Source organism: Hyperoodon ampullatus, assembly GCF_949752795.1.
Source record: "Hyperoodon ampullatus genome assembly, chromosome: 5".
Classification (NCBI taxonomy): Eukaryota; Metazoa; Chordata; class Mammalia; order Artiodactyla; family Ziphiidae; genus Hyperoodon; species Hyperoodon ampullatus.
In genome coordinates this window covers 88,450,557-88,462,564 of record NC_136918.1, presented here as the reverse complement: position 1 = coordinate 88,462,564, position 12,008 = coordinate 88,450,557, and the positions used below count along the sequence as shown (strand labels likewise).

At 38.1% G+C, this 12,008-nt stretch overlaps 1 protein-coding gene across 1 annotated transcript in view; it reads left to right on the top strand.

Moving 5' to 3' along the window:
- The window catches only part of CD96 (CD96 molecule), a gene marked incomplete at both ends in the record, with an annotated part of 79,850 nt that extends 76,865 nt beyond the window's left edge, over window positions 1-2,985 (top strand). The window contains 4 exon segments of the mRNA XM_079705405.1: window positions 845-945; window positions 949-968; window positions 2,878-2,906; window positions 2,909-2,985. Of these exon segments, the coding sequence (XP_079561531.1) occupies window positions 845-945; window positions 949-968; window positions 2,878-2,906; window positions 2,909-2,985 (227 nt within the window).
- Between the last annotated feature and the right edge of the window lie 9,023 nt (window positions 2,986-12,008).

The window sequence follows — 12,008 nt, the reverse complement described above, 5'->3', positions numbered from 1 at the left end:
TTCTGATAGGATACATAATTAACTATTAAAAGTTATTGCCTCTAGTGTGGGTAGCTGGCATCTGAAGAAGTAAGGATACTTCCTTTTCATTGTAGTTTTGTATTTCTGTATTATTTGAATCTTTAACATGATCATAAAACACTTTTTAAAAAGGAAAAAATTAAGCAACTATACAATTATAAACATTCCCTTTTATTCTCTGCCAGGCAGAACCAGACAATCTTATTTCCTAAGAGAGTTTGTTTTCTTAATTTTTCCTTCATGTTAGAGAAAAAGTAAAACAGTCCAGAATATTATATTTATATTGCCTCTGGCCTTTTTGGCTTTGGACTTTCAGGCCTTTGATTTGTTATAATGCTTTTTACTCTTTCCTCCTCCTCCTAACACACGAATATTCCACAAAGCATTTAATGACTCCTTAAAGAATAAGAAAATCCAAAGCTAGACCAATATTTCTACATATAAAGTTTTCTTTACTGAAGTGAATTTGGGAAACAACTTTACAGATGATCAGTTTTATTTATTCATTCTTACAAATACCATTTCACTGGGCACTATGTGCCAGGAATTGTCCAGGGTCTTGAGGAAATGAAAAAAAAGAAAAGATCACTTCTGGAACATTCTAACAAGAAAGACATTCATGTAAAAAAAAGCAATTGTATAAATGCAAAAACAGATATGAGAACAAGGCATAGATATAGTCCCAGAGCATGACTGTGATCAATGAACACCCCATGGCCTTTGGAGAAAACGTGTTTCAAGTAAGCAAACTAATTCAATTCATCCTGCTTTCCAGTTGCCAAACTTTGGCACTAAAGTTCATCTCTCTTTATGCCCTTTTCAGGTATTGTGGTTAATCAGTCCAAAGATGGAATGTCCTGGCCAGTGACTGTGGCAGCTTTGCTCTTTTCCTGCCTTGTATTGTTTGGTCTTGGAGTGAGAAAATAGGGTCAATACCAAAAAGAAATGTGAGTCCAGTACTAAGATATGCAGGAACAGATACTTTTTTCAGTACAAAATATTCACTCAGCACTTTAAATATCATTCCTAGCATTTATCTCATATTTAACTGAGGAAATAAGGCTCAGAGAAGCTCAGAGAGGCTACCTAGCTTCCCCAGCACCACACAGTTGGGATTAGATGCACAACTTCTGACTTCGTCCCACCTCTCCCTGTTCAGGCTGGAGCACTCACTGGATGGAACAAGGCAGTGGGCATGAAATGAGAACTGAAACGGATTTTTCTTTTAATCTTCATTATTTTTTTCATTTTCATGCATCTCTGAACTGCGTGGGCCCAGCTGGGCCTAGATGCTCAAGTGTGAAATTGAGTGAGAAAGATAATTTTAAGAAATTTCCAGCTGCTTTTCAGCAGAATGGGCTTTTACTGCCCTTTTCCTTTTTCCCCATGGGGAAAAGCAAGCAAGCAATGAGTTACCCCTTTTCTGTCTTGTTGAAATATTTTCTAAAACTCTCCTCCCTCCACTCTTCTTTCTGAAATGACATGGAAGGTTAAGCCTCACTTTTCTGACTCGGCTATTTTGGATCAGTCTGGATTAGGCCATGCCTAGAGGAGACCCTCAGAATACATAGAGCTGATCTTCCACGTATCTTACTACTACTGTCTCAGATCACATTGACCATGTACTCTACCTTCTACTTAGAGTACCCTCAAAGACTCTATAGCCATGTGCAAGGAGTGTTTTGTGGTGAATAAAACACCAAACAGAGTCAGAAATTCTGGATTCTTGTCCAAGTACTACACTTTGGCCACCACGCGACCTTGAGAAATTCTTCATTTCCCATAAAAGATAGAAGTGCAAATTTCTTAGAATTTTGTCCACCTTTTGATATACATTGTCTCCATTAAAACATCAGAGAACCAGGTAATAAGTGTTGGGATTTTTATATTAAAATGAGAAAATGGGAATCTGAAAATATGAATTGATTTTTTTTATTGTTCTGTATTCAAATGTCTGTGTTATATAGAGATGAAAAACAATCTCTCCCTCTCTCTGGAGAAACTAAGGTACTATGGATTGGTAGACAAAGGGTAGAAGTATTTGAGTCACGGACGTAAATCTGCTCACAGATATACCTCTATTTCCTGATATCAAGAGAGCTGGAGCATTTGTACAGCTAAATGCCACACTCACCTTTATGCTTGAGGCACTTCAGAGAGAGAGATGAATTGCGCTAACATAGAACAGTACTTTATACAAAGACAACCTTAAGAATATTCACTAAAACAAACAGAAGGGATGTGGGCATCATCCATCCAGTACCAATCAACTCAGAGACTCAGGGGAGTTTACTTCCCGCTTCCATCCTTCCCCACAGTATACACGCAGTGAGTGGGTGAAGGCTGGGGATAAGGTTGGCAAAGGGACTATTAGAAAAGCTGCCATCTTTGGTCCCAGAATTTTAAAATTTTGTCCCTGAAGGAATGTTTTAACCCACATAAGAGAAACACTTCTATTAGGAGGCAGTTGCCATGGAGAGTGTAGGTTCTGGTTAAAAAAAGTCTTGAATTGCTGGTCTGGTTCCTTTGAACAAGTTGCTTAAAACCTCTGAGCTTAAAACCTCTGAGCCTCAGTTTTATCTATGGAATGGTGACAATAATATTCAATTCCTAAATACAAATTATATAATGCTGTGATTAAAATGATTTACAAATTATAAAGTATCACATAAATACTAATTAATGCTACTATCATAACAGGACTAAAGAGCAGGTTATGCCAGGAAAAAAATCTGAGAGAACCAGGGAAGCATGTCTCTTTCACTTTCTCTGTTTCCTACTTAAAAAAATATATTATACATACATACATCACCCCCTGACATTCTCAGCGTTGAAGGAGCGATATTTTGTTCCTAGCGTGGAAAGACCTCCGCCTTTCAAGCCGCCTCACCTCCCATCAAGTACACCTACATTCAAGAGTCCATTGGAGGTGATCTGCCTTGTCATGAGCTGGAGACACTCTAGTCCTCTGAGACTTTGCCACACAAGCAAAACTCTGCTAGAATCCTATCAAAAAGATAGATATTTATATTTATATTTATTAATATAGTCACCCTCTAGCCAAGTCTCTACTGCAGTTGAAATGGATGTCAGAATTGAATTACCTGTTTTCCCAGCAACTCACCCTCTTTCATCTGCACATGCTGGAAATTTAAACAAGAGTGAGAGGCTATGTGAAGCTCACACCTAATGCTATCTGCAGGGATTTTCTTGCTTATGTAAGAAATGCAAATTAGGCTGCTGTCATTAAAAAATACTTGCAGTGTTTTTATTTTTCACTTTAATTCTTTGAGGGGATGACAAGAGTTTCAAGCTTATGTCCATACCAGATCCTCTTCTCTTTGGGGCATCTGCTAACATTCTAAGCTATTTGCCAAAATTATGATAATCTCTGAGGTTTGTTGCATTCCCTAGGAAAATTACAAGAAGAAGAAAATGCGAAAGTTCTAACGAGAGTTCCAAATAATGGGAAAGTGCAATTTGTCTTTGTACTGAAATTCAGTTGTTTATTTTCACTGGAGGAAAACGGAATACCTTGCATAAGAACCCCAGTTCCAGTCTTTCCTCACTCTTTCTCCCTTCATGCTCAGCCCGGGCTTCTGCACATGGGATGAACAAAAGGATAATCATTTGGTTTTGTTTTACTGTTTCGTTAGAAGACATAAATATGTGTAGAAGTATTGGGTAAAAAGTGGCCGAGTTGGAGGATGTTTAGATTGTTTCAATAAAGGGATAGACAGTTGCACAGTACAACATAAGTCATGTAATTGTTCAATCTATCATATGGCAAGTGTCTCATGGTGTTTTAGTCTTAGCCATCTCTTTGAAGTGGCCTCTTCTGGTTTTACACTTAAGTTCTGGTCAACATTTGCAAATTCATCTCCAACTTGAATAGAGTGAACACTTGCTCATTCATGGATGGATACTCATTCCATGATTCAGAGGAATTTTCTGCAAAATAGAAGGACTCTAGATGATTTTCAGGCAGTGCTACGATCTTGACCTCTCTCATTTGACTAAAATGACACTTTCACCTACACCTTAAAATTGTGTGCAAGTAAGTTCATAGAACCTGTCTCAAACCAGCAACTCTGGACTCTAATCCCTAAGGTTTCTGTATGTCTTCATCATAGGCTTCATTTTCACTGAGAAGAAGCCATATATAAGCATTTTCATCACTCATTTCCAAAGCACAGTGTGTTATATAACATTGTTGTTCAGAAATATTCACTTCTTTACCCACCTGCATCATGAGCATCCCTTGACTTTGGGCTTGGCCATATGATTTGCTTTGGACAATGGAATGTCATGGACCTGACTCATCCAAGACTTGAAAGTATTTGTATGATTGGACTCACTCTCTTGTTCTCTGCCATTACCATAAGAAGAACATTTTAGGCTAGACTGCTGGCTCCAAGAAGAGGATGAGAGACTCGTGGATTAGAGCAGAACCACCCAAGCCAGGCCCAGTTTAGACCAACCAACCTCCAGCCTAACCAAATGTGCATTATTAAATGGTGTGACGGTTACACAGCATTGTTGTAGCAAAAGTTAACCTATACGCATAAGTCAAGAAGTAGGCATATTTAGGTCTTATGCAAGTGCCTAGGGTGAGAGAGAAAATCAAACTTAATTCAATCAAAATAGTCTTTCCCTTGATTAAGCTTAAGTTTTGTTTTAACTGATGAACATATGGTCGGCTTGACCAAATTAATTTTGCAGTGTATGTCTTTAAAATCATAAAATATTTGATTACAATGGGCATTAGAGGTCATATTACAAATAAAGAGCTAGAGACTCTGTGAGATGGACTTTCCAAGGTTACATAATTAGAAGTGATGATAGGGTCAAAATGATGACCCAGCTCTCTGATTTCCAGTCCAGAGTGTGATCAGTCTCCATTATATCATGATATTTAACTGCTTTGGTATCTCCTTTTACTATATACAAGAGCTGTTTTGTGTGCACTTAAGTAAATATTGATTTTTTTAAATGCCCAGGTAGTATATTCCAAAAATTGTTGACAGAAGACAAAGAAAAGCAGAAATAATTGGCCCCTGGGGTGGGATGGCCAGGAAAGTATGCAACAAAAAAAAAAAGAAAGAAAGAGAAAAAAAAAGACTAGGAAATGAAAAGAGAAAAGAAACTAATCAAGATCAGAAGCTGGAAAGAAAGTTTAAAGACACTAACCAAGGCCAGAGATAGTGAAAAGGACATTGTCTCAGAGGCTCTGAGCAAGGGGAGAGGTTTTTGAAGGCAGCCCCCTTGGCACCCTGGTTTAGGAGAATGGCTTTGGCTTGAACTTGAAGGTTGAATCTGCAGAAACACAGAAACTTTGTTCTTTGAGGGATGACGGACATAGCCTGAGTTCTTGACAACAGCAGTCATGGCTGTGTCAACCAGCTGAAGCTTGAGTGTCCAAAAGAGACAGCTGAAATGGTGAGTGAAAGTTACCCTCTTGAGAGAAAAAGACATTAACTGGCAGAAATGAGCTGAAGTTCCAGCCAGAAACACATGGTGAAATGGTGGGAACCGAGCATTTTATTTCTCAGCTCCGGCAAAGGGTCTTTTTTTCCCTGGATTCTGTGACTACTAGCAAGGCTGCATGCTCCAGCCAGGAAGATGTAACCAGAGAGCAAGCAAATATGAACTTAGGCAAGGTCAGGACCAAGGAACACTTTTGAAATTACTCTTAAACCCTGTCTAGTGCTTCTGTGATGGGTCTAGACATTAGCTGGGTGCAAATTAACAAAGGAATGAGAACAATAGAATCTAAATTTTTCTCCCCAACCGACATCTTTGTACCCTCCTAACCTCGGTTACATTCTTTATCTGGTTTGCTCACTCAGATCCCTCATGTTAGCTCAAAGGCTCTGTGAGATTGTGATTATAAGGAAGGATACTGAGGAAAACAAGGGGGAAGAGTAACAAAGTCAAGATCACAACATAAAGAAGAGAACATGGAGGGGGTCGCATCCAGCTACGCTTGGTAAATGACAGGAATGTGCCTGCATTTGCCCTGAGTTCTGTCAGATGACTCCCCATTTACTGTCCAAAAAAGTCATACCACCAAACTAAACTGATCACAGCATTAAAGCCATTCAGCTATTGCTAGAAGATACTCAGAGGTGCTGGGAAGGCAGGGTGGAGTGGACGGAAAAACAGTTACGTAAATTGTGGAGAGAAATTTGATGGTGGACCTGAGAACCACGTAGAGAGTTAACATTTCTTAGACATGTGAAACTGTACTGATTATACCATAATGGCAGATATGTGCCATTATACATTTGTCAAAACCCATGAAAGGTACATCAAGGGTGAAACTTAATGTAAAGTTTGGACTTCGGGTAAAAATAATATGTCTGTGTAGGTTCCTTTATTGTAACAAACATACTGCTCTGGCACAGGATGTTGATAGTGAGGGAGACTGTGGGGTGGGGCAGGGGGAATATGGGAATTCTGTATTTTCCACTCAATTTTGCTGTGAACCTAAAAGTTATCTTAAAAAATAAAATCTATTTAAAAAAAATGTTAACCTCTCTATTCTGCACTTTCTCTTGTGAAGACAAATACACGATAATGCTGAATGGGAAGAGAAGTGGGGATTTGAGAATTTTATCTGTGGTAGAACCGTTTTTGTACCACTGGTTTGGGATCAGCATAATTCCACTCTCATAAGTAATTGGGTTGCATTGGATTTTTCTTGTACATAAAGCTGTTGCCCTGATTCAAATGGACATGCTTTAATGCCTAATAGATCTGAACCTGACATAATTATAAATGGGAATTTATTTTAATTTCTGCTGCTAGTTAATGGAAAAGTGTGACAAACACTGCTGAATACCTCTTTTTTTTTTGGGGGGGGCTGCATTTGGTCTTCGTTGCGGCATGTGGGCTTTCTCCAGTTGCGGCAAGCAGGGGCTACTCTTCGTTGCTGTGCATGGGCTTCTGATTGCCGTGGCTTCTCTTGTTGCGGAGCACCGGCTCTAGGCACGCAGGCTTCAGTAGTTGTGGTGCACGGGCTTAGTTGCTCTGCGGCATGTGGGATCTTCCCAGACCAGGGATCGAACCCGTGTCCCCTGTACTGGCAGGCAGATTCTTAACCACTGCACCACCAGGGAAGTCCCCTGAGTACCTCTTTTGAATGGCCAGTTTAGGGTCTGTAGAGTTCACATTCAAGAAACTGATATAGGGCTTCCCTGGTGGCGCAGTGGTTGGGAGTCCGCCTGCCAATGCAGGGGACACGGGTTCAAGCCCTCGTCCGGGAAGATCCCACATGCCGCAGAGCAGGTAAGCCCGTGCGCCACAACTACTGAGCCTGTGCTCTGGAGCCTGCGAGCCATAACTACTGAGCCTGTGTGCCACAACTACTGAGGCTTGCACATCTAGAGCCTGTGCTCTGCAACGGGAGAGGCCACTGCAATGGGAAGCCCGCGCGCCACGGCAAGGAGTAGCCCCCACTCGCTGCAACTAGACAGAAAGCCCACGCACAGCAAAGAAGACCCAATGCAGCTAAAAATAAATAAATTATTAAAAAAAAAAAAAAAAAAAAAAGAAACTGATATAAAAAAGTTCTTAGAACCACTCCATGCCTTCAGTGAGTGTAGAGTTTAATGGGAGAAACGGATTCTAAACAAACAAATACAGTACAGAGTGATACGTCTGAAAATAAAAGTATGTACAAAGAAGTGAAAAGAATAAAGAAGAGGGTATCATTTCGAGGACAGAGTGTGAGAAATATTTTTAAAAGGCTTCAGAGAGAGGGCGTCAGTAGAGCAAAGGCACTTCAGTAGAGACCTTGACATCTAAGACATAGTGATGGAACTTGAAACCTTACCTAAGGATTATACCAGGAGTGCAAGGAGGGCTTACTAATAGAAAAATCTCTTAAATTAATTTACCATATAAATAGAGTTTAGGAGGAAAGGTATAGGATTAATCTCCATAAATGCTTTAAAAGCCATTGGCAAAATTCAACACCCATTTCTAATAAAAACTCTTGAGAAAATGGGATATTTCTTTAGCTCCATATATACATGTGTGTGCCTATCTATATCTATCTATTTATATATAGCTATATCTATATTTATGTACATATATACACTGTTATAGTGTATAGATATTATAACTATATAGTTATATATATACACACATATACTATAGAATATATACATAAAGACATGTGCCATAATATATACTATACTATAATTATATACATACAATGGCAATTACTACAACTATAACTATACAAATATATATATATATATATGTATATATATATATATATATATATATATATGTATATATATATATATATATATATATATATATATCTCCAGATGTAATGAAAGGGAAGATAGATAAATCTGACTACTTAAAAATAAAAATAATTTGCACGGGAAAAAAAAGGCAAAGTGAAAAGGCAAATGATAAACTAGGTGAAAGTATTCACAACATATATGATGAATAAAGGGTGATAAAGAATTTACAAATTGATAAAGAACTTACAAATATTGAGGATAAAAAAGCTGAAAAATTCTGTGGAAAAATGGGCCAAAGATATGATACCAATGATTCACAAAAAAGATCTGAAAATAACACTTAAACACTTGAAAAAATTTCAAATTCATTCATATTAAAAGAAATGCAAATTTAAAATTCATTGAGACATTATTTCTTCCCCAGTCACTTGTCAAGAATTTGAAGTTTGACAGCATGCTCTGTTGTCAAGGCTATGGGGAAACAGGCACTTTCCTATGTTGCTGAAGGGAATGCAAAATGGTACAACCACTGTGGAAAGGAACTGACAATATGAAACAGAACTACATATTAATTTATCCTTTGACTTAGCAATTCCTCTTCAGGAATTTGCCCTGAAGCTCCCTTCCAACAATATCAAACTATATATGCACAAGATTCTTCTTGGCAGCATTATTTGTAATTCCCAAGTACTAAAAACTAAAGTCCAAACATAGGAAACTGATTGAATAAACTACACTAAATATACAAAATGGAAACTGTACAGCAGTAAAAACAAGAAAGAAGAAAATCTCTATTGACTTATATGGAGTGATTTCCAGGAGATAGTGTTAAGGGAAAAAAGCAAAGTGCAAAGAGTATATAATATGCTACCTTTGTGTAAGAAAGAAGGAAAGATAAGGAAAAAATTATATTTATATAAATAGAATTTATATAATATGATATCCATCTGTCCCTATTGGTGGTGGTAATTTCAATCGTGTGTGTGTGTGTGTGCGTGTGTGTATGTTGTACGTATATATACATACCTGTTTTTCCCAGATCTGTCTTTTGGATGGACCAAGAAGCAAAGATGTTCCAGTAGCAATAAGCACAACTGGCACTAGTATCTTGTTCACTAATACAATTTCATGCTGAAAGGAATCAGAACTTTCCAGAGAAATGTCTGATGTTGGACTATCTTGTTATGTCAGAAAATAAGAACATATTCCAAAAAAATGCTGGGGGTATGTCAGAAGGATGCAGGAATCAGCTTGAAGTCTCCTACTGGCTAAATCTAGGGCAGTTTAAGCACTAATATAATGAAGTATGCTAATGAATTAGAAGCCACTGAAAAAAAGTGAGAATTCATAAATCTGTACCGGTAATAGATGACAGATACATAGGGAGAGAGAGAGAGATTGAGAGAGAGAAAGAGAGAGAGAGAGAGGGGAGGAAGGAAAAAGAGAGAGCTCTTGCGTACAGTAGAATGTTGGGAGCTGACTGGTAAATACAGAAGTGCTGGAGTTGGAAGTCATCATTCTGTAATCATTATAGTAAAGATTGAATCAGGCTAGATTCATCAACAAATACTAAATAAGGGGGAAACTTTGATGACAATCAGGATATTTGCATGGTCTCTAATGGTCTCCCTGAAGTATGCTTATTAGTTACAAGGGGGTTAAAAGCAGCAGTAATTATATAGTGGAGAAATTAGACAACTCGACCAAGTGGTCAAAATTAACATCTGTGAGGGACAAATGGACATCCTGCTCCTTCGGAAGGACACAATATTCCCTTTGCAGTATTAAGGCAGAGAATGAATAAACTGAATCCAGTCACAAAGCAACATCAAATAGACAAAATAAGGAATGTCTAAAGGCAAAAAAAAAAAATCTTCCAGATTAAAGAAAGTTAAAAAGACATGGCAGTTAATTGCACTATCTTGCTCTAGACTGGATCCTTTACTGGAGGGGGATTAAAGCTACAAAGGAAATCTGGCAAATCAGATCTGACAAATCTGGCAAATCAGATCTGACATTTGTCAGATGAGCTGACAAAACTAGAATAGGGGCAGAAGACTAGATAAAGAAGTATCGATAACTCTGCTGTGGTTAAGTAAGAGAATATTCCTATTCTTAGGAAATGCACACTGAAGTATTTAAGGTAAATGGCCATGATGTATACATAACTTACTCCTAGTGGGTATGTGCACATGTATATGTAAGACACATACACACATACATGCATGCATATGTACGTATATGCAGAGAGTGAGAAAAGCAGAGGATAAAAATGTTAACAATAGATGAATCTAGGTAAAGGCAATATGTGGAGGTTGTTTTTACTCTTTTTCTTTTGCAAACTTTTTCGAAGTTTGAAATTATTTCCAAATAGAAAGTTTAAGGGAAAAAAAGTACTTAAGTAAGACCCTAGTAAATATTATTTAATTGACTCAAAACCAGCCTATTTTCTTAAACATTGCAGCCCTTAATATGACAAGATGCAAAGATCTATTTATTTGGAAGAGTTTTCTTTCTCTGTCCCTGAGTGTTATTTAATCTCAAAGTTCAGGCGAAAATAAATGAGGATTAATCTTGCAAGTTCACTGTTTTTGTTTCATTTCTGGGTCTCACTTATTCTGCCTTATGTACCGGTTGGGACCCACCAAAACTTCAATCAATTTTTCTTTCTTAAGGAAATGAAGAGAACCCTTAGATTTCCCCAAAACTCCAGGGCAAACTTTTCCTCTCACCATTAAACTATTTTATATCAAAGGAGAGTAAGCTGTCTCTCCAGAATTCACCCAAGAAAGAAACTGCAGCTCCTACTCAAACCCTTCGGCAGTGTTTTCTGTTGACACCTTAGTAGAAATTGTGGAAACAGTTCACAGTTAAAGCAGTCCCTTCGGCAAGGTCCCACACACAGGGCAGTGGTGGATGCAAGCTCCGGGTCAGCCTTCCTACTGGGGACTCCCCAGGCAGAGTGGGGGGCAGAAGACTCAGCAATCACTTCCCCTTCTTCTCCTAGAGAACTTTATTCATCTCTCCAAATTTTTAGTAAACAGCTTGAGCAATGTGTGTTTATTCAATAAATACTTAATCTGAAGATATTCTATATTACTGAGACCAAACTTTTTAGTCTGTTGTGTTGCTTTGGTGTAATGGTCAAATCAAAACTTGCCGTTAAGGAAATGCAGGCTGTGAACTCCTCTGTTGACTGGAATGCCCTCAACCACAAGTCTGTTCTCTATGTCTGAGTCTGTTTCTGTTTCATAAATAAGTTCATCTGTATCATATTTTATATTCCATATATAAGTGATATCAAGTGGTATTTGTCATTCTCTTTCTGACTTACTTCTCTTAGTATAATAATCTCTAGGTCCATCCATGTTGCTGCAAATGACATTATTTCACTCATTTTTATGGCTGAGTAGTATTCCACTGTATATGTGTACCACATCTTCTTTATCCATTCATCTGTCAGTGGCATTTATATGTACCACATCTTCTTTATCCATTCATCTGTCAGTGGCATTTAGTTTGCTTCCATGTCTTGGCTATTGTAAATAGTGCTGCAGTGAACACTGGGGTGCATGTACCTTTTCAAATTGTGGTTTTTTCCAGATATATGCCCAGGAGTGGGATTGCTGGATCATATGGCAACTCTAGTTTTTTGAGGAATCTCCATACTGTTTTCCATAGTGGCTGCACCAACTTACATTCCCCCCAACAGTGTAGGAGGGTTCC